Raw genomic sequence first — 23,227 nt, 5'->3', positions numbered from 1 at the left:
CTGGGTGTCAAGGAACAGATGTATCAAATTTCATGAAGATATCCCAATTTTTACTAAAGTTATCGCTTGCACGAACGGACAGCCACTCGGAATTCAACTCGTCTCCTCATCATGATCATTTTTAGGTGATCAAACAAACGTTAGGTGTACAAAACTACCTTTCTCTGTAGCAACATGTTGCTTTTTTTTCATATTTCCTCGTATTACAAACTTTGTAACAGAATTTATGCCAAGATTATTATTATTTATTATATAGATATTATTAATAGTTATGCAGCCGTTACTTGTGGTAAATTATCTACTTTCAAATGTTTGTCCCCATAATGCATTAGGGAACTTTTGCTTTTAAGCAGAGCTGAAGTCTGCGGTGATCTATTACGTCTGTGATTTATGCTATTGAATACATCTTTTGGCCAGAAGCGTTTCAATATGGACCCACAAGTTATGATACTGTAAGAAAAAAATCTTGAAAGGGTCAGGGCAAGTTTTGTTTGCAGATAATTTTAATAAAAAAGAAAATCGTTTTTTTTTTAGAATAAATTTTATATTTAAGTATCTCGTATTTGTAATAATATATATAAACTTTTCCATTACTATTTATTTTTTTACTTTTATTTATTTTTATTAGTTATTTCATATATACGTATGTATGTATTGTATTATATAATGCTATGCAATATTTGTAATTATGCATAACTGTTGCTGTTTTTTCACAATTTACATTCATAGCAATAATTCTGCTTTGACGGTAGTCTTACACATATTGAATTTAGAAATACTATTATATAGTATATGTATGTTATGTATGAATTTTATTGTAAATCTAAAGAAAGATGCTTGCAAATTTAGACACATTTTGGTGCAATTGGGGACAAACACATTAGATTTTTCGATTCGTTTATTAACGTAATATGCTCTGTAATTGGTTTCTTTAATTTCTTTTAGAAATCAAAGCTTTCGCCAAGTAAATTAGAATTATTAAATAAATTAATATGACTTCTTGTTTATGTGTTCATTTAAAGTTGTAGATAATATATGGTATATATTCACTATAATAACATACATACATATTATTTATTTCCTTTTTTTCTTTTGTATTCTGCATTTCACTGCTTTCATTTTTAAAATGCACTTCATTACGGGCTTCTTACACACTTCACTTCTGTTATTATTTAATTTTCATGTACGTATATTTGTTAAGTTTCGTTTGTGCAATATTTTAAAAGTATATGTACATTTGTATGAGTGTTTACATATACATATATGTAATAAATAACTAAACTGGATTTAGCTGGATTAAAGCTTAAATAGATTTAGCTATATGTCAAAATATTCGCAGTTCAGAGATAATGAAATACATTATAATTGCGAATGCGAACAAGTCAAAGCGCTTTTAGATTTTTTTCTTATTTCATTTAAGATAGAAAAAAAAAAACAAATAACGATAAAAAACAATGTCGGAGTAACACTAGTGAATGCAAGCTTGGAAAATTGTCGCCATTGCAACTTGCTGGCAACGTACCAGTTATCAGTGCTCTTTAATTACCAATACCACCTTTACTAAGATCATGTTTTTAACACAGCAGTTCGACAAAATGAACATTAGAAAAATTCCGTCTGTTGGTTTTGGTTGACCTATAAAAAAAAACTTTCAAGGAGCTAGCTTTCGATAAGTGAGAAGATCAACGCATACGGCCTTCCAAGTGGTGTGTGTGGCCCTAAATTTAAGATAAAAGTGCTGCAATTATTGAATTTATCATTTTTATTTACGTTATCGTTACTTCCATGTAATTTTTGGCCTTATTTTGGTTTCGACGTCCAACCAGGCTACCAAATAATGTATAAAAATTATTTTAATTAACGTTAAATATAATTTTTTTAAATTTTGTATTTCCGAAAACTTTAGTTAAAAATAATGTATATAACTATGTTTTTTTAATCCGTAATAATAATCGCAAGTTTACAATAAAAATAAATAAATAAAAAATGTTTAATCCCAAAATCGGAAAAACTTTCAATTTTTAATTCTTATTTCGGGATCTAATATTTAATAATTTAATATTAACTTAACAAAGCATATTTACTTATTTATTTTTTTCAATAATATTATTTTGTCACAAACATTTGCTGGCAATTCTTAATATTAATCGTTTTTATTTCATGGAAACATTTTGTTAAAATACGTATTTGGTTTTTGTAAAACGATGTATCTAAATATTTGCTTAAATCTTCCTCTAACTTTGAATTTATTTATTCATTTTCACTTACACTTAAATTACAAAATTATGTTTTCTTGATTTATAGTTCAAGACTATTTTCGTAATACCTGAATTTTAGAATTTTGAGTCCGAAACGCGGTTTTGTTTTGTGTGTTTTTCATTCTTCTTGCTTTTGTCTTGCTAAATAGTTGCAGTTTTAATTGGTATTTTGGTTTGTTACTTTGACTTATGTACTATGTACTCGTATGTGTATGTAGTCGTGTATGTCGTTTATTTTTTCGTCATATCCAAAAGGGTTGTTGCCAAAAGTTTTGTAATTTGCTTTGGTTTGGTTTTCTTGTACAGCGCACTCACATTATTTATCATTAATCATATTTAAATTTAATGTATTTATATGTTTATACATGCAGATATGTGTATATGTAGTATGAGTTTTTTTTTAGTATGAGTTGGTTTCAAATAGTTAGTGCATTTTTATATAGTTTAAATTTTGTAAACATTGTTTAATTTATGTTGTTGTTTGCTTCCAATTAGAGAATTTGTGCGAATCAATCAGCAAACATAAAGACAGCGAGACGTTAATTCGCTGATTTATACACGTAGTATGAAAGCTGTTCGGGGGAAAGAAATTCGCATAAGTTTTTACTTAAAAGCCCCACTGAGTTAAAAAATAGCGGTTACAATAGCATGTACACTGTGGTGGTTGCAAATTTTAAACAATTAAACAATAAGGAGAAAAAAAAAATCAGCAATTTACATCTGTACGTTTGTACTATATATATAACAAATTGAATTTATAGGTTTCAGATCATGATTCGATTACATACATGTTTTGTTACTTGGAGCCATGACGCCATGCGTCAATTATATAAGGATGTGTCGATAGCACAACAACACCAATAGACAAAAGTGTTTTAACACATAATGTCCAAATCAGCTTTTTTTAATTTTTGTTTTTTAAACGAAAAACTTTTTTTTAAACATTTCAGCCAGTGAAAATGTGTTTGTTTGAGTGATATATTAATACGAATAGATTGTAAATCATAAGAAATCAACAAAATGGAAGCAAGATAGATATTCATGAGAAAAACAAATAAAAAATTTTTTTTTTGACATTATGGATTAACAATTCTTTCCTAAGAGGAAGAACGCTTCGAAGTAACATAAACTTATATAATTGAATCATGGAAGAAACACAACCATTTTGATGATTTTGTATGGTAACCAATGAAAATGCGTTTTTTGAGTGATAACTCAATACGAATACATTGTAAATCGCATAAAATCATCAAATTGTAAATAGAAAAATTTCAAGATAAACAAAAAATCAATTTTTTTGACATAATGAATACAAACACTTCTTTCGTAAGAGGAAGCACGCTCCGTATCTTCACAAACTTATATAACTGAAACATGTTTACAATCTATTAGCATTCAGTTATCACTCAAAAAACACATTTTAATTAGTTGAAATTTTTGAAAAGTTTATTGTTGAATCATAAAAACAAAACAAAACAACTGATTTTGACATTATGGATTAAAACTTTGTGGACAAAGTGTTGTTTTTGGGACACAATATAATTGAATCATGGATTAAATTCAGATCTAGAGCTTCATCGAAAGAAAGCATTTTTTCAATGTGCAAATACAAATATAATTTTTAAAACAACACAGAAAGTTACCCAGTTAGAGTTTGAAATACTATAAAACATGTTTTAACACCCACAAATTGGCATCTACATACTTTGCTGACATTCCACGCGAAATAGTTTATTTACAAATTATTTGTGTTATTTAGTTGCTTATGCAATTTAGAAATGATTAAATTGATTTTTAGTATTTGTATATTTGAGTGTGTATTCAGTATTTATGTTTTATATTTCATATTCCAGTTCGCTTAAATTTTATTTCATTATTATAATTTAGAAACTTCTTCATTATTACATCGTACTTGTATTTGTATTTCTCCGCTTGGCACATTTTCTTGAGTTTATTATATTATATGTTGCGTATGTATATGTACTATGTATATAGCGTAGAGATTATAACAAAAATAACAGCTTGTAAAACGGGGTAATTGAATACTGCATGCTTAAAAAAAATTAAGAATGAATTTCAAATACCTATAATGAATTGAAACCTTGGGATGTCATGTGGCTTTTAGAGTTTTGCATGTGGTTTTGGATATTAAATTATATAAATATTATTGAATGTTCATATTATTTTATGCAACGCCTAACGAATTTTTATGGATAAAGTCAACAAATTAATTTAAAATTTGTTGACAATTAAAGTGTGCAATTTTTATATTAGTTGTATGCTGCACAATTTTACTAATTTGTCTGCGGGGTTTCTAAGGTTCAAGTAAGTAAACAAACAGCTTAAATAAAACAATAACAGAAAAATTATTTTCTGCATAAAATCAAAATTTATTTAACATTCTAAAAACACATTTATAATTTGTATATGCACTACTTGTTTCATATTCTTTATATGTATATATTTATGATGAGGCATAGAAAAGATTAAACATACAGCTTTGCTTTGTAATTTACGATACTAAATCATATGCAATTGCGTTTCGATATAAAACACTTTAAGATAATACATTTTTCTTCTTTCTTAGAAATTATAAAAAAAATTACTATATAGCGACAGTTTTACATGTATATGCATATATTAACTAACAATATGTTTGTTGGCATTAATATTTGAGACTTTAGTATACTTTGCATATTTTTAACTTATTAAAAAGAAACTATTGCAAAAGTAAGATAACTAAAATATTAACTTAACTACAAGACAAAATTTCGTAAGAAATCCGTACACGGTATGCGTGTTCAAATACGAGTATGCATGCATATGTGTAAGTATTTCATAAAAAAATAACTAATACAGTGCATAATCAAAAATAAATTTTGTCATACAGTCTTAAATGCATGCAAGGAAATATATACTCGTATTACTACGAATTTGTAATAAAATGTGAAAAAATCATATTTTAAAAATCGAAAAATCTTCTTTCGAAATGTTGTACAAAGATGTTTCAAGTGAATTAAGTTTAAACATTTCTAAAACTGTTTGGAAACATTTGCTCAAATATTTTTTTTAGTAAAAATTACTAAAACACAAAAAGTAAGGTTTGTTTTTATATATTTAAGTATAAAATATTAATGCACATATGTTTAAAAAAAGAAAAACAATATTTGTAATATTGCAATATTGTAAGTGGAAGACGACAGTCGCTCACATTTGTGTTTACCAACATACTATAGTATGTTCGTATGCGTGTTTGTTTCGCATATCTAATTTCAGTGCTGTAAGCGAATGGGCGCATTTAAAAGTTGCGCATTAAAGCAAATATTTAAAAACCATTGAAATATTATATAATTGCAAAATGCACAATGTGAACAGCTGGGTTCTACTAACTTATAAGCAAACTTTTAATATTTTCTGCAAAGAAAGATTTGTACAAATTCAAGAAAAAAACGTTTGACTCGATGTGGCTTAGGGTAAAAATGGTACGTACTTCCTAACCATAAGGTGCCAACGAGTTCGAAATAACCTAATAAATATAAATTTGTATTAAAACTAAAGTGTGTGTTCCAATTGCGTACAAATTAATTCATTTACAATTACTTTCTCGAGATAAAGTATGCAAGGAGACAGCATTTTTTTGTTTTAAAATTGTATAGTTAAAATAAATGTTAAAATCATAAATTAAAATTCAATATATATTTTTTTTAAATAAAATTTCAGTTAAAATACAATGTGTATATAAAACGGAGCTCAATGTGTAAGGGAGGTGGATAGGTAAAAAAAATATAAAGGAAGGTTGAAATAATTAACTGGATTGTGGAGCGGGAAGTGGTGAGATTTGGAAACAAATTAAACATTTTTAAAATAATTAAAAATGTACTTTGTGCTGGTGGCATACTCATACAAAGGTATAAATAAATAATTATTTGTTTGATTTACATGAAATTCTACTTCAATTTATGTTTCAATGCATTTACAACTAACTTAATGTTAGAAATTGCGAGTGAAAGGAAAGAAAATCGCCGAAAATTTGCAAGATGCACATAAGTAATTATAGGTTATGCTCGCTTAGTTACCAATGCTTTTATCTGTGTGTGGTTGTGGTTGTGTATTATAAAACATTCTCATGCATTTACTTGTTTGTTTATGCGCTGATTTAAAAAATTGAATAAAATGATAATAGTGTCTTGAATGGGTTACTTCGTTATTATAACTTTGCTTGTATGAATGTTTGCCAAGATTGAATAATTGTTATCGTGTGCCGTTTGTAGCAATTTATTAAATGTGTTAACATTATGTTTAAGCCATCTTTAAGCTTCATCTATAATTAATTTAGCTTCATCTATAATAACTTTAAGTTCAGTTCACCCACTAACCTGCAAAGGCTACTTAGTTAATAATTAATTATTTATTTTCTGCACTTCTTTAAATTACATGTTGTTTTTTGTTTTCTTTCGTTTTTCTTTGTTTGATTGTATTAATACAATCGGTTAATTCATTATTTACTTATTTGAATTCATTACACTGATTATATGCTTGAATAAGGGTTTATTTCTATCCTGTATGCTTTGCAGTATTGTTTATTGATGCGTTTTAAAATTAAAAACTATTTAAGCTTTAATTAATTGGGATTAGTTATATATGCTTTAAAGTGTTTGCATTATATGTGTGCTAAATAAATTTACTGTGTGTTTCTTTACTGTGCTGTTCGCTTTGTGTCTATATTTGTGATTCTCTTAATATACACAATCGCTTTTCGACTCCATTTCATTTCAGTTTTCTAGGCTTAGTATGCGTTTACCAATTAATGATGGTAATTCTTTACTGGCGTTGTTGGTGTACCGTTGCAACAAATATGAATCGTGTTGTATGTGGTTGTTTGTTGTTGTTACCAGGTCACATGTCATAACAGTAGCTTATTGCTTATATTAACCGGTTTGCTAGTATTTATGTAGTTCTCTCTCCATAATATTTCAAATTTATGTCTTCTATGAATTCTCTAACTATTACATATATATATATATATATCGAATAGAGACAATCAAACCGTTTTCGAACAATAATACACTGCCATTGTCACTGAACTTATACACTGTTGTCGCAGTTCATCTGGTATAGCAAAGTAAATTGCTTTCCTTTGAATGGGCATGCATATGTTTAAATATTTCTTGAGTTGGCATTAAAAACTTCTCTTCATTGCGGTTGCAAATGTTACTTACTTACAGCTCTTGATGGCATTATATGGTCATATGCATAAATTGCATAATTACATCTTGCCATGGCACACTGAATTTGAATTTGATTGTACGGAACTCTCCCTTCCTCCCTCTCTCTCTCTTTCTCTCTCTCTATAAGAAATATGAACAATAGTTGCTATTGTGTATTTAATACTATCGGCCCTTTACATGAGCTCCGTATTCAGGGAAGCTCCGCTTAATTAGTCGTCATTTGATTGTGATTGAGCATCTAAAGAGAAAAAACAATAGGAGATGTTCGTTCAAATATTGTGGCTTTAGATTTAAGATTTGTTATCATTACAACTTTCTCCGCTCCCATAGTTCTGGTTTAGCGTTGTTGTTGCTATATTTGTATTTGTTGTTATTGTTGCAGTTGTGGACAGGCTGGTCTCAGCGGATGGCGTCATAGGACCGGCCGAGTGTGGCGTGAATCCGGCCTGGCTCATGCACTTTTGACGCACTTCGCGTATTTTCAGTTGGAGATCTTGTTTTCGCGGAAATACGTCGATGTGCTTTTTCTATAAAGAAAGAAAGCAGGTGAACAAAAAACCAAAACGTACCCAGGTAACAATGCACATATATGTTGTTGTTCCCTGAACAGAGTATTTTAAGTTTGCCACGGAGTTTTCTTCTGTATTAAATTTATTGTCTGTCTGCTTACAAATTCGATAACAAACTAATTACTCAACGCTAATGGTAATCGTAGCTGTTTCTGAGTATGCGAAATTCTCGAAATATATTTTCTTGTGAGAACAGATTATGCATTATTGCTTTTGTTGTTATCATTGCTCATAAATCTTGTCAATGATTACCGTAGCGGGAATTTTTATTTTATGTATACTTCATTTTAAATGCATAGTTTGTCTTCATATAGCATACCTGAAAAGCCATTGTAGCTTGGGTTGATGGAAACATGCCATGTTCGTTGAAAAGTTGATAAACAAACTTGCGCCGTATTTCCAATACCTTACGATGTCCTTTTTCGCTCGCATCGGACCGTGCACTTTGTAAAGGAGTTTGTGGAGTGCGCGGCGAACGGTCTGTCTCATCGGAGTTCTCCAAATCTATAGATAAATCAAGGTCCGATATGATAAATCATTATACAATTAGTACGCTAGTATGTGACTTTGCACTTACTTAGCTGTTCAATGTTGAAATCGGGTCCGAAGAAACGCTGTGACGGTGTCGATGGCAATGATGCTGTCTCAATGGCTGATTCGTCTTCGCAGACGGCTATATATAAAAAATGTTAAATACTATTAATTTGTAGGCGCTTTTACCAAATTGCTACTCACGCTTTTTTGGTGGCACAATTGGCTGTGGTGGATTCTTTTTTCGATAATTAGTACCGTAGACGCGTGGCGATGATGGCACTGCGATGGCGCTGGGAGATAGACAATCCTCGGGTTTGAACTGTGGCAATGCCTGATATTTCTTTTCGAAATCAACTTGTTTTAAGACACTAATTATAAGTAGAACAATATATATTTATAAACACAAAATTTATCTAGAAAATTCAGTATTCATTATATGTTGATTTTCCATGGAACGGTACTCACTTATCCATGTCATCGTTTTTCTTTTTGGTCACTGATGCTAATTTTATCGGCGACTTGGGATTCAACATACCGCTTAAATCACTTACGCTACCGGCACTGCTATTGCTATTAACAGCCGATGGTGTAGTTGGCATTTGTTCATCACTGTTTGGCGTGGTCGTTGACGAAGTGGGTGTGGGTAGCGCCGATGCCATCGAGCTGACAACCGTGTTTACATTGCCAATTATTGGCGATGATGAGTCCACCATAATAGGCGAATTCAAATTCTTCATAGAGTTGCATCCCATCAGAACAGTGGTAGAAAATGTGTTATTATTGCCATTATCGTTTACTGTGTTGTTTGAAGCTGTAATTGTTTTAGAATAGAAAATTGTTTAGACGTACTACGCAACTAAGGCTAAGAACTAGTACATACAAAAATTTTTTCGTCGCGGAAATTTCGCACGACCCAGTTGTGCTGGCGTTGGTGCCAAAACGAACTGCTGTCTGCCACCAATGTCATTCTGCTCATCCTCGGCGTCCAAAGCTGAGGTGGAGCTGCTATCTGTGCTGCGTTTACCAGCCGAGTCCGGTGGATTCATTGCGAAAGTTGAAGACAAGCACGCCGATTTCGGAGTGGTGGGTAATGATTTGCAAGACGGTGATTTTTGGGTAGACTCTGCCAAGGAAGAAAATTAAAATTAAATATATTTCAAAATACAGAATAAAGGCCAACAAACCAGTATAATTGTGCATTAAAGTGCCGTTATTGTTGTTGGCATTTGAAATAGCATTACCGCCATTTATATTTGTATTCACACCATAAGTCGTTTGGCCATTGTTCTTCTTGTAATTGGGGTAAGAGATGGCAGTTGGCTTATTTGGTCCACATGAAACATTGCCGGCGGCGGCGATACTGCCTGACGATTCTGTTAGTTGTGGCATTGGCAAAAGGGCGACCTGGAAATATATTTCAGTTTTATTATGTTTACTTTTACTCATTTATATTTATACACTCACCTGATTTAACATATTGTTAACTGTGAAAAGTATCTGCTTCTGGCCGCTTGCGATACCGCCATTACCACCAGTCGTCGTTGCGAGTATTTGTGTTGGTGTCATGACTGGAGTGTTGGTAAAGCAGGAGCCCGCCGTCGAGCTGATGGCTACGCTAGCCGCTGCAGGTGACGAAGGCACCGATGATGACGCTGCGCTGGCTGTGGAATTAACAACAGTTGCAATATTTGAGTTGAACATTAAAATCGAAGTGCTACCGCCGTTGCCTTCGCTGCTGCCACCGCCACTTTTGACGTCAGCATTGAAGGCGGCGGAACCGCTAGTTGTTGCTATTGTGTCGTTGAAAGTGAATATGTTATTGAGGTTGTTGTTATTGCTGCTGCTGTTAGTAGCATTAGTAATTGTAATGATACTGTTATTATTGTTCTTGATATTGCTGCCACAGCCCAAACGTGTAGCGGTTGCAGTAAGCGATGGTGTTGTACTCAACAGCGTGAGCGTGCTGCCAATCGGCGGTGCATTGCTGCCACTAATTCCTATGTTGCCATTGCCCATAGCGACAATATTGCCGCTGTTGTTGCTATTGGAAGAGCATGAAGTTGCGGCGAGTATGCGTGCGTTCGCCGGCAGCGTAATTTTGTTGCAGGAATTCACGCTGATCAGCGACAATGGACGCAAAGTGGTCGCAACGCTATTTGAATGTTTGACTGTGATGGGTGTGGAGGGGGTAGAATTTATGTTTAACGCGTTTGGATTGATACTTCCTCTGGCTTTGTTGGGGCCGGCATTGCTATTGGTTGCCAACACGTAGGTGTATGTGGCTGGCGCACTGCCATTGCCAGCGTCTGAAAACTTTTTCAATTTATGCGGCACTAACTGAGCACTGGAGCTGCTGGCATATCGCTGTCCATCGGTTATTACCAGCATTGTCGGTGGTTGTTGCATTGTGATTGCTGGTGCTTTAATGTTGGAAGTTGCATCAACTGCTGATGTCTCCGCATCGGTCTCGTTAATCTGCGCGTCTTTCCTCGGCTCTATTACCATCGGGTCGCACAGAATGGTGGAGCGGGCCGCTGTTGAGTTTTTATTAAACACGTCTTTAGCATTTGCGGCGAGATTTGGATTATTTGAACAGCCGTTTTTAATTGTAATCAGTTTTTTTGTAATCGTTGTTGTTGTCGTTGGAGTCGACGATTTTGTTGTAGATGATAAAATTGGTGTGTTATTGTTATTGTTGTTGTTGTTAGCATTATATGAGGAGCAATGAGAGGGGAAAACATTAATTTTGTCAGTTTGCGAGCAGGATGAGACTGTTGTGGATGTGGATGTTGATGATGAGGGTATAATGGATGAGCAGGTGGTGTTTGATATTGTGGTGGCCGCAGGTAGGGTGAGTGGTGATATCATGGTCGCGCTCCTAGATGCTTTGTTGAAAAACAAAGGTGGCGGTGTAGAGCTTAATGAATGTGCATTCGAGTGTGGATTAGAATGTGGATGATGATGATGATGATGGTGGTGTGTACGAATAATTGCAAACTGAGCAGGTGAGGAATTCAACGATTGTCGTCTGAGCTTCGGCGATTGCGGCTCATTAACACCAAAGGGTGTCGGCACGCGTGTAATTACTGTAGGCGGTGTCTCCACCCGCCGCTGATGTAAATATTTCAACTGACGATGTGGTGAGTTGTGCTGTTGTTGTGGTGTCAATGAACGCACGATAGTGAATTGTCTTCGTTTCAATGGTGGCGGCCGATCAGCCAGTGGCTCAACCGTGCTTACAGCCAAAATTGATGAAAACGTTTTCGTTGTTGGTGTTCTGTTGCAACTGGGCGTCGTTGGTGTGCTGGTTAAACGTAATTTTGGTATTGTATAAAATTCGATATCATCAAAATCCGTTTCTGTCTCGTAAGCATCGTAGTCCTCATCGGCGAAGTCAGAAAGTGCCTGGGGACGAGTATCTTTTCGGCACTCTGTGGTTTTAGCGACAATCAACTGACTTGCTGCATTCATATATAACCGATTTTTAATTGTCGCAAAATGCAAATATATATGTATGTGTTGATGATGATTTGGTAAACAATTAATGCGCATGTAGTCAGGCATGGTCAATGGTTAATTGTGAAGAATGATGAAGAGAGAGAAAGAAATAGAGAGAGACAGCAACTTTTGATATGCTAGAAAACACGTAAGAATGCTATTGCGTATGGAAAATATAAAAAAAAAATAAAAAATGAAGATGGAGTTTTTTAAAAGATGACCTATTAACTGGTTGAAAATTAAATAATAATTAATGAAATTCTAAGGATGCTTATGACGATGGTGATTATGAAGAGTAGTCTCATATTGATTTAAAAAATTTCTAAGATTTTTTAAACAGCCAATTGATAAGGTTTCAAAAATCAACGAAATGTTTAAAATAAACGCGAAATAAAAATCAAATTACAGCAGTAAATATCAACCGAAAATACAACACAATAGCAACAACTGAAAAAGAATTATGATAAATCATAACAACATATTATATTATAACATATAAATTATAAGAAGTGATAATATATGTGTTTGTTACTTCAAGTTCGCGTATACCTTTACTACCCTCCATGGTATTGGGACTGCGTAATGGATGTCCTGTTGTTTGTTGTTGCTTTTGATTTAGACTGGCTGCCGCGCCCATTGGCACATTGAATGTAAATACGCTATTTACATTCGCACCGCCACCATTCATTATGTATGGCGAAGTCAGCTCTTGCTTGATATCCTCCTGCTTTATATGTATCGGTTGCAGCTGTTGTTCATCTAGCTTCGTGCTTTTCGGGCTTATTGGCATGGTTTTGAACGCACCGCCTACACGAAAACAAATACAAATATTGTTATAAATGAACGCATGTAAATATGAGAGATAATTGCATATTATGAAAATACAATAGAAAAGCATTACGTCATGTCGCTACTGTTAACAGTGCGCTCAAATATTATGTACAACGAAATCAAATGCGTTACATAAAAAAACGCTTTTCTAAAACAATTACAAGAAATTATGCAACCGCTTTTCAAAGTTGTATTTCGTTTATAATTTATTGCGCTCGCCTGTTGGTTGGAATGGTGTTACACCGATTGGGTTCTTCGGACTGTTGTATGAGTACTTCGGCATCTGCTGAGGACTAAGAATGCTACTTTCAATGCTAGAGGCATATGGCTTGATGGGTTTCGGTTTCAATGTTATGTCGCGCTCAGTGCTCGGGTTAAGAGCGTTGTTGCCAGAAGAGCTGTGCGCTAAAATTTCTTCCGATTTATTTTGGCTCTCATTTTTTATACTTGCTTCCTTCGACATTGAGAGCTTTGAATTGAGAAACGATTATTATTTAAATATCAAAGAAAAGTTGTTCAACAAATAAAGATTTTAATAAAATTATTAAATAATTATTGCTAAATTTTTAATCAAAATAAAAATACAATACCAATTTAAATTGTTAAAGAGTTATAAACCTTTTCGTTTTCAGCTGAGTTTTCACTTTGTACATTCTTCGTCGCATTCGATGCGGTCTTTCTATAATCATAAGCGGCATCCTCGACATCGGAATCGGTAACGCGTTCACGACACTTTAGATCTATTTGCTTTAATGTAGAGTCGTGCTGTTGAGATCCTGAATTGCAGCTATTGCTGCTCTGCTTATTGTTTGTGGCTTCATCTACCACTAGCATCTACAGCGAAAGGTATATTGTTATTTAATAATTTATCAAGTAAAACTATAGTTGTTTTAGTAATTCGTGTAACTTACGTGCTCATCATCGGACTGTTGGGTTTCGATTGGTTGCACCACCTCAGCTTTTATACTCGTCTTTTCCTCTTTCACTTGACCCAGAGTTTCCTCAATTGTAAGTGGTATATTATCGCCTTGAGAGTCGATGGCAGTGTTGCTTGAAGCACTCGCTGAACCGGGACTATGTATTGGCAAATCGATACCGTCACTACTGTCCACAGGTCCCCCAGATGGTCCACCTTTGCCTGAACTAGAAGACTTACGACGGTCTTTCGAACACCATTTCCAATGTGGATGCAGCTTGAAATGGGCGTCCTTCACCGAACTGGCCAATTCATGATATTTAGCTTTCTGCTCCGGTTTTAAAGCATACCACCATTCACCTAGAATTTTGCTAACAGTGCGATTGTCTTGGTTCGGATGCTTTTTGTGAACTAGTTTACGATGTTTTTTCGAGAAAATCATAAAAGCGTTCATAGGACGACGGATTTTGTCCGGTTCTGGACTGGAGGGTTCCTTGTCGATGGCACAAGTTCCTCCTCCGGCAGTTGATTTTGCTTGCTGCTGTTGTTGTTGTTGTTGTTGTATTGCGCTAAGCGATTGTGAACGTCGTTTGGCCGCCGCACCGCTATTACCGGATGTTGTTGACGTCTTCGCCTCTCCCATACCTTCATTGCCATATTTATTCTTAGACGAACTGCCATATCTATAACTGTCACTGCTGCTGTTGATGGCGAATCGTGCGTGCTTCGGCTTTGGATGCGCTGATGTCATTGGTTCGAATACGTCATCGTCTAATTGATCGTCATTATCTTCTTGTGGCACGCTGCTGTTGCCCCCGCTACCACCCGATGTTCCTGCTCCATTATTAATATTAAAAGTAGTATTCATGGCGGCCGCCGCATCACTTGTTGAGAAATTCAGAGGCTTTTCGGGTGAGTCTAAGTCAACGGTCATTTTATGACCGACGCTCAGACTATGATTACTGTGACTGTTGTGGGCGCCATGGTGATTTATCAAATTAATTCCTTGTGTTGGTTGCTGTTGCTGCTGTTGTTGTTGTTGTGGAGGTGGTGTTTCCGCCGTTGGCGGTATGATGCCGGCTATCGTAAAATTGGTCGGTTTAACGGGGGACTGACTGATGGTGGGCAACAGCATTTGCCATTGATATATCGACCCCGGCGGAAATCCTATATATATATATAATATAAGAAAAAGGCATTAATATTAATTACTAAAAAAATACGATTGTTAGCGGTACATACCGTTTTTTGAAATCGTCTTTTCATTTGAAATCGGTGGCGCTGGCGCCTGATGTTGCAAATTGTGTTGATGTGCGGCGGCTATGAGCGAACTATTACTGCCACCCACACCCAAACCGCTACTGATCGAAACCAATGTGGGTTGTCCTGTCTGCAACGATGAATTGCCACTTGCCGGCGAGAGCAAAGGCACCAGCTGTGTGGGATCGACTATGACAGGATGAAAGGATTGCGGCAATGCCGATGCTGCGGTGCTGCCATTAGCTGTGGAACCATTATTGGCGGCAGCGGCGGCAGCAGGTGAGATCCGTATAACGCTGGTGGTGGCGTGACCAACGCTTGTAACCACAGAAGCAGGTGGCCGAGGTGGTGCAATTACAGCGCTGCTAACGATCGGTAGCGGTGGAGGTGGCCCGGCTGGCGATATATGGCTATGCGCGAGTGGCGGTTGCTGCAAATGATGCTGCTGTTGCATGACAGCAGATTGTGCTGGAGATAGTGGTGGCGGTACCTGGTGATGCGCTGAGTGCAGCGAGGAATGATGTATATTGCCAGCGGTTCCGGGCAGATGTGCAGCTGCTACATTAGCGGTGTTTTGATTGTGTATCACCATAGAGACGGGCGATTGTTGTGGCGGTGGTGCGGTAGCATTGCCTTGCGCACGCACCGTTTCGGGGCGTATAACTTGTGAATAACCCACTGTACCATACTGTATGGGGCTGGCTGCGGGCTTCCATTTAGTTGTTTGCGCGTCCGCTGTTACAACAGGCCCACCGCCTATTGGCGTGAAAAAATTTTGGCGATTGGAGACTACTGGCACGGGCGAATTGGTAACATTCATCGGCGAGGTACCATGGTTGACAGGTGAAGAATAGCTTGGCGTGGCCGAACGTGAACTGCTCAGTGACACTGTGGAGAATACGAACAATGCACGTTTAAAGGTAGAAATAACAAACAAATAAACAAAATAAAAATAAAAAAAACACTGCACATATTTAAAAATTACTTAAACATTGAAGATATAAATTTCCAGCGACGTCATCTCTGGGCAAAAATATATTTAAATTCATTTTCGTACGTACAGCTAATAAACACAAGTAATGAACTGATATGACAAGTAAATTTTGAACATTTAGTAAAAAAAAACAAAATATATTACTTTACTTTTAACACTATGTATTCTATAAAAGTTAAATATTTTTATGCAAATTTTAACATTGTACAAATAATGTGTTGCAGTTTTCGCGCTCCGACGCGGATTTCTATTTGCCGCTTTAGTTTCGTTTTCTCAAACGTCTGCTCATCACTAAACTCTCGTATTCTTTGTTGATTTTTCTACACATTTGAATGCTATAGCTTTCTCTTGAAAATCGGTACTTTACACTATTCTTATGTAGTGGTTTTGTTCTTTCGCACATTTGCAATTTACCTGCTGACATAAAAGGAAGGACTCAAGGCTATAATAACAACAATGCATTGCATACAAATGTACAATGCTCATCTTCAGGTACTTAAAAATTTTGTTGCCATGCTTTCAATATGGTAAAATTTATTTATTGTTTTAGTTGTTGGCAAAAGTATGGAATCAAGGAGAGTGGAGAGTTTGGTTTTGTAGGTGTAAATTGATGATTAAGAGAAGTAAGTTTTCAAGTGCTCAACAATTAAAATCACCGTTCACAGTCAGAATGGTTTTAACAATATACACAGTGTATGCTCATTACTCTTGACAATATGTATATTTGCTTCCAAAACTGATACAGTTCTTAAATTATGATATACAACTGCTTGTATGTGTGAAGTGTTTTTTTTTGCTGGCCTAAACCGAAGCGTAAGATCAGTGTACTGGAAAAATTCTCAAATTCTTTAAATATTTTACTTTTAATTTTTTGTAACGTAAAAATTAATCACACAACACTACGTTCACCTGCGGACTCCTATGTCGCTCATTATCAGCAAATTCTCTATTGGTGTATCTTATTGCGTTCCCACGAGCGATACGGGTCCAACAACTTGAGTCGGAAAATTTTCTGCAATTTATTTCATACCACATACTCAAATTCATGTACGCGTCATATTCGCTGTGCCCCAACACATTATAACTAAGCTCAAACAATTATTTGTTGTTGTAGTTGATTTTTCCATTTTGTGCTTAAATTACCTAAAATATTAGCCACATCAGTTTCCTCCTGGTCAGAGCGGCCCGCCACACGGTAGTTGGGTGACGTTTCTGAGTCGCGCGAAGTGTCTTCGTCCACTTGCGTCTTACTGCTTGAACGACTATTCATATCACTGTTATGAGAAAATGTATCTCTATATCATTATTACGAGTAAATTTGAAAACAGCAATTGATATGACATACCCAGGAAATCGATTAGCGCCATTTGGCCGAAAAGCATTGCCTTTCTGATTAAGATGGCGCGAGCACAAACCACGTCGCTGAGATTCCTTCGAGCACATACCGCATAGGCGACGCCATTGTTTGCCATTGTATTTTTTGCGCACTCCGGATTCCGACTGAACAATATCACCTTTTTTGAAACGATGCGGCGTTGTTCCTTGAGATCTGCAAACGAATAAGTATAGTTGTTAAAATACTAAAATTTATTAACTGGCACTATCCGTGGCGTTACCTTGGGGTGCTTGATGTGCTGCCGCGGCTCTGTACACTGCTACGCTTGCTGCCCGCCGATAGCTTCTCGGGATCACCATCGCCAAGTGTGTAACCATCTATTTGCACACCCTTTAATTCATCATCCGACTCGAATTCATCATATTGCCGTGACTGGCGCCGCTGTAGATCATCTGATGGTGAATGTGAGTGTTGATGGCTGTTGCTGCTGCTGCTGCCGCCGCCCAACTGCAATTGCTGTTGAGAAACAACAATTTCGGGTAGCGACGTTGCGGCATTGTTGCCGTTGCCGTTGCCGTTAATCTTGCCAATCGTTCCCGCATTGTGGGCGTTCACAAGCAATGGCTGCCCACTGCCACCTACAGTTTGGAAGGGTGAGGTGGCAGTCGTCCGGTAAAACTCTTCTTGCTTTTGCAGATGCTGTTGTGCGACACTATATGAAGTCATGTGTGCGGGCAGCTGTTGTGAGCCGGCTACCGTAAGATGTGTCGGAATTTTGCTGTCATAACGTGTAGCCACATAACTCAATTGTGGATGATGGTGACCGACAATGGTTTTGTGTGTCGCTGACCCTGAAGTACCGCTGCCACCGGCAGTGCGCTGATGTGGAGATGTGAGCAGCGATGGGTGTGCACCGCTCGCCTTATGTGCGCCAAAAACATGTGTGTGGTGCTGATGTGGAAAAGGTGAAAGTTCACGCAATTCGTCCCACCATGGCGGTAGCAGCAGACGCAAATCTGCCCGTTTAACAGTTTTAAACTATAATTGTAGTTATGTTAGTAAGTTAATTTATTTAACATATTTTACTTCTACATTTCTTATATATTTTGTAGACAATATAAATTGCCTTACTTACTATTGGCGTCGAATCTGTGTGAATTTGAACGGTGAACTGTTTTGTGTTTGCATTGATGTCCGTAACCGTGCCCTCCACAAAGACGTAACCCGAACGACCTTCTATCTGACTGCGCACACAAACTCGAGTGTCCACATTAATCTAATGAAATAAGAAGAGCAAAGAATATTTTAATTACACCACTGATTTGATTTGATTTGGCTTGTCATTCAATGTATAGTAGGTCTAATTCATTGCTGAAAACAACTTGCTTGTGCGCTTCGACTTACATCAGCTAATGGTGGACTAGCGTCCAATATCACATTGAAACGCCCATTGCCCAAAACGTCCGAATAGCGTTGTGTGCAATTTTCCGGCGGATCGAATTCGACTGTAATTGAATTCGGTGTAGCAGCTGAAGGCGGTCTGCTGTTAGCATCTGCGCCACTGCAACTGCCATTGTACGATGTCGTCTGTCGTATAATACCCGATGCATAGAAGTTATTTAATTTGGCCAATACGCGCGTATTCGACCATTCGCTGAGATCCAAATTAGCAACTAGCGGCGGCTGCTGCTGATGCTGTTGCTGGCTGGTAACCACTGGCTGTGGTTGTTGTAAATGCTGCTGATAGCTGTGTCGTTGTTGTTGCAACGTAGTATTGCTGGTAGAAGTTAGAGTGCGATTATTGCCGGTGCTGTGAGTCACACTTAACACATTTTGCAGCTTGTAATTACTCGACGGCTGTGTGCTGGAGACAAATTTTAAAATTAAACAAAATATATATTATTATAATAAAAAAGTTGTTCACTTACCTTGTTATGGTGCGTTTCTCGGGGTTTTCTAGAGTGGTTGCGGCACGCCCAACCGCCGTTACAACTGTAGTTCCACTGTTACTGTTGGCGCCAGCGCCAACTACAACTCCTGCCGGCAGTGTTATGGTAGAAAGTGTCGCCGTTGCCACCGGACTCACAATCATCGATGTTGCTGGCGAGTGCTGCTGTTGTTGGATAGTCGAACGTAACGCTGTATTGAGCATGTCCGCCGATGTTGCAACTTCATTTGCACCACTTGTTGTTGTAGCGGACCACGAAAGGTTGCTATTGCAGCTTGTAACAACAATATTTGCTGTTGCTGCTGATGATATTGTACTCGTTGTGGCAGCCCCGTTGTTGTTCTTCAAACTCGCCGAAGGTAAGATACCGTTACTGTTCTCGGCGTTTATATTAGCATTTTTATTCGTCGAAATTGGCTTGTTATCATGCCATAATGTGGTTGTTGTGGAGATCGACGACGTCGCTGCTGCGCTATCGCTGTGGTGTTGTGGTTGTGGCGAGGTTTGCTGTTGCCGGTCCAGCTCAGCTGGGTCGAATTTCCGCTTCTTCGGATGTTGCCGCGGCGCTGTCTGTTGGCTGTTGAGGCTAGTGGGCGGGTGTTGTTGTTGTTGTTGTTGTTGATAGAGAGCATTTTGTTGTTGCCTTTGTTGTTGTATTTGCTGCTGATCAGCGTGAGCATACGTGTTAACATTGTTCGTCGTTGTTGCTGATGTGACGGAAGAGGATACGGACGCTGATGACGTGCTGGTGGTTGCTGTTGCTGCCGAGGATGGTATTACCATTTTGCTGAGCGCTCCAACAGCAATACGTTTCGCACACGGCTCCTCCTCCTCTTCTTCCACCTCCTCAGCGTCAAGAGCAAACTGCTGTCCACGTTGTTTTAAAATTTGTTCGGGTTCAGATCGGAAAAAAGAAGTCTGCGGTTCTTTTTGATGATTTTGCTTAGATTTCTTGCCGTTCGGCTGTTCTTGTTGTAACTGCAATTGCTGTTTTGCTACGTACAAAGCGGCCGTGGTTGCTGTTGCTCGGGCTGAAACCGCTTTGACCATTTTTCAGGTGTTGCACGAGACATCGAAGTAAGCACTGGCAGACTTCACTGCAAAGTCCACACTTTCAAGAATAACAATGGTCCAGACGTAATGTAATTTGTATAAAGATGAAGTCTTATAAAAAATTCAAAAATGGCATCTGCAAAAAATTATAAAAAGTTCTTATTTACGTATTTGTGCAATTAGTATAGTACATGTACAAACATAAATTTAAAAAATGAGTTATATGTATACAAGAAAGAGCCAATTGTAGCTAACAACGAGCAAAAGCTACAAATCAAACTCGCGAAAAATCAAATACGTCACGTCAACAATTAGATGCCATCATCGTCTGTGCTGTTGTCAGTGAACCTTGCGGCAGACCACCAACAGAAATCGATCAATACTCCCGCTTGCATTTGCGTGCAATTTGTCATACCATTTTTGCGGTCTATCCACATGCCCTGCTACTACATTACATCTCTTAGTGGGCGTGGTAGTATAGTAGTAATTTCATTCGGCATCCGCAAGGCTTAACTCGCTTAATATGCATACTTTCCGTAACTTCGGCCTTCAATTTGTAAAAACAAAACAAGCAAAGTTGACATTTTTGCTAACCCACAACACATATACATATACTAACACATGGTTTTAGGCGAAGTATGTGCCTAAATAAAAAGCTATAATCACAGTCAAGCCAATTTGAGCATAACAACTGTTTCACATACTATACACTCAGAAGAAAAGGATACAACAGTAGCGGAGCATATGCAAACGCTAGATGTGACAGTGTCTGTTTTGTAACTAGCGAACTACTATATCTACAGCTCCATCAGGCTATGATTGTTGACTGGATGTTCGTGAGGATAACACAGGAGTGTGTCTGCAGCTGCGAAGTGGGGAGTCAGCGAACTGGGTGCTAAGTTTGCTTCTCTTCTCATGCACATTCTATACTCGTTCAGCAACGAATGCATACCGTCGAACACAACTTGTTGGTGCGCAATTGCGTCACTACATATCAAGCTCTCGTTCCAAGCCCGCCAACGCGCCAAGCAGACTAAAATAAAATGCAGCATGTACATAGTATATAGTAGAGGAGGAAATAAGTGCAACACTGATGATGACTGCGAGTGGTTGGCGGTAGTATGAATTCCTCTAGTTGGCGAGTGGAAACGTACAAACATCAGCCAAGGGGACTGGGCGGCTACGATGGAGTTCAAAAAACTTACTAGACTCCGCGTCAGAGAGAAATGCAAGCATGAAACAAGAGAGTAGAGTTACTGAAATATGAAAAACGGGGCTGTTGAAGTAGAAACGAATTTGAAGTGCCATTCATGGGCTGGTTCGTGTTCATCTAGGATTTTGTGTTGATTACAAGTAGCGTGCTTAATATTACCACACCACTGAAATCTTCTGTTTACTAGCGGTGCAGTCGGTCTATTTTAAACAAACAAAAAATGTGAATGCGCGAAGCATACGTTGGAGAGTAAATAAAAATAAAAGAATGCTTGCAATAGGTAGTTAAAAATGATTGACTTAACAAGTCAAAAAATGGTTTTATAAAATATCTGGCTTCCTCAGCCAAATTTCAAGTGGCACTAGTTTTTGGTACTTTCAATTTGGTGAATGAGTCCCTTTGTCAAAAATTGTTGAAAACTCTACACTAAAATGCCTATTACTTAAATGCGAAAATAGAGATTCTTAAAGTGAACTAATTTTTCCAATATGTTACATGTTTATCCACATAACAGTTTCAAACTTTAATACTTATTTTTTATATTATTTTCACAATGATTTAACTCGAAACCGAAAGCAAAATATTTTTTGTTTTTACTGTGCTAAAAGTAAACACATATTTAAGAATCAACTTATTCGTATCTATTCACATATGTATGTACATATGGCTTCGTGCTCAAGACCGAGCATTTTATTATAATTAAAACAAAAATACATTGATGTTTGACGTTGAATATCTCCATTTTTGTAGAATAGTAAATTTTCTACAAAAATATGACTTTAAAAAAAATATTTTCGTTGTTTTGACCCACCCTAATGTACATATATATTTGCACTTCACCAAATTAATATTTTGTATACTTTTTACGAGTAGCCAAATTGAAGCAATTCAACAGTGGCAGATCGGCAGTTGCAAGTACCGCATTTGTTTCGTAACCTCTGTGTGTAACCCGGACTTTATTCACGCTAACAGTTAGTAAGGGTATCGAGGGAAAGAAAGTATTGCCAAAACGAAAACATTTATCAGCGTGCGCCAACATCCCTAGTAAGTCCAACCGACTCAGTAAAAGGAGAATTTTGTTTTTAATTACCGCACATTCTCAACTTACACCTACCGTTTGGAAATCACTGCTGCATACGGTTTCGGAAGTTTTACTAGCATTGACATTCACTTGACAATCGCGTCACGTTTTAAGACTGCAATTGTGACCGATAAATGGGAGTTTTCACTGTTTACGGGTGCAATTTTGAATTGTATGCAAATAAATAAAATACACAGAATTATCACTGCACGCTACGAATAGTTTAACGTATCTTCGATTACTTCGAACTGTTGACATCTGCGGCATAACTTAAGAAGTGTTTGAAGAGGACTGATAGATTTCTCGCTGATCGATCAAAAATGATGCAATTGCATTCGTATGCGTTACAAAGTACTATGCATACCTGTGTACATACATACATACTTCGTAAATAATTAACTAAAACCGAAAGAGCAGCTGGTAAGAAAAGCTGGCGAGTTCTTCTATTTGTGCATATCAACAACGAGAGTGAACTACCAAAGTTTGATGTAAGTATATTCATACTAAC

The 23,227-nt window shown here is 36.8% G+C and overlaps 1 protein-coding gene and 2 long non-coding RNA genes across 13 annotated transcripts in view; 2 read left to right on the top strand and 1 right to left on the bottom strand.

Annotated features, from left to right (window-relative positions):
* Positions 1-223: 223 nt before the first annotated feature.
* cic (Putative transcription factor capicua) overlaps positions 224-23,227 on the bottom strand; it is a 57,543-nt gene continuing 34,539 nt past the window's right edge. For 6 of the 11 annotated variants that reach the window (XM_070112444.1, XM_070112466.1, XM_070112446.1 and 3 more), the window contains 20 exons: positions 19,353-20,561; positions 18,829-19,288; positions 18,560-18,700; positions 17,705-18,462; positions 17,434-17,637; positions 17,232-17,362; positions 15,077-15,982; positions 13,830-15,001; positions 13,537-13,752; positions 13,138-13,387; positions 12,637-12,894; positions 10,054-11,147; positions 9,774-9,993; positions 9,470-9,712; positions 9,055-9,400; positions 8,791-8,957; positions 8,633-8,728; positions 8,375-8,559; positions 7,797-8,013; positions 4,625-7,724 (listed from right to left, as the gene is read on the bottom strand). In XM_070112444.1, the coding sequence (XP_069968545.1) occupies positions 7,696-7,724; positions 7,797-8,013; positions 8,375-8,559; positions 8,633-8,728; positions 8,791-8,957; positions 9,055-9,400; positions 9,470-9,712; positions 9,774-9,993; positions 10,054-11,147; positions 12,637-12,894; positions 13,138-13,387; positions 13,537-13,752; positions 13,830-15,001; positions 15,077-15,982; positions 17,232-17,362; positions 17,434-17,637; positions 17,705-18,462; positions 18,560-18,700; positions 18,829-19,288; positions 19,353-20,422 (8,163 nt within the window). In that variant the 5' untranslated portion in view covers positions 20,423-20,561 and the 3' untranslated portion in view covers positions 4,625-7,695. Of the gene's footprint in view, positions 451-4,624; positions 7,725-7,796; positions 8,014-8,374; positions 8,560-8,632; positions 8,729-8,790; positions 8,958-9,054; positions 9,401-9,469; positions 9,713-9,773; positions 9,994-10,053; positions 11,148-12,636; positions 12,895-13,137; positions 13,388-13,536; positions 13,753-13,829; positions 15,002-15,076; positions 15,983-17,231; positions 17,363-17,433; positions 17,638-17,704; positions 18,463-18,559; positions 18,701-18,828; positions 19,289-19,352; positions 20,562-22,752; positions 23,114-23,227 lie in introns of those variants that run through there. The other 5 variants (XR_011397299.1, XR_011397300.1, XM_014233231.3 and 2 more) reach the window with 5 other exon arrangements.
* On the top strand, positions 2,631-6,203 carry LOC118683698 (uncharacterized). Its single transcript, XR_004979530.2, has 2 exons — positions 2,631-2,980; positions 5,979-6,203. It is a non-coding gene; the product is annotated as an uncharacterized lncRNA (long non-coding RNA).
* LOC118683697 (uncharacterized) lies at positions 16,238-18,623 on the top strand. Its single transcript, XR_004979529.2, has 3 exons — positions 16,238-16,580; positions 16,639-18,478; positions 18,537-18,623. It is a non-coding gene; the product is annotated as an uncharacterized lncRNA (long non-coding RNA).

Source organism: Bactrocera oleae, chromosome 2 (assembly GCF_042242935.1).
Source record: "Bactrocera oleae isolate idBacOlea1 chromosome 2, idBacOlea1, whole genome shotgun sequence".
Taxonomy (NCBI): domain Eukaryota; kingdom Metazoa; phylum Arthropoda; class Insecta; order Diptera; family Tephritidae; genus Bactrocera; species Bactrocera oleae.
Note: the sequence above shows the minus strand (reverse complement) of the source record. Positions and strands in the feature narration are given on the sequence as shown.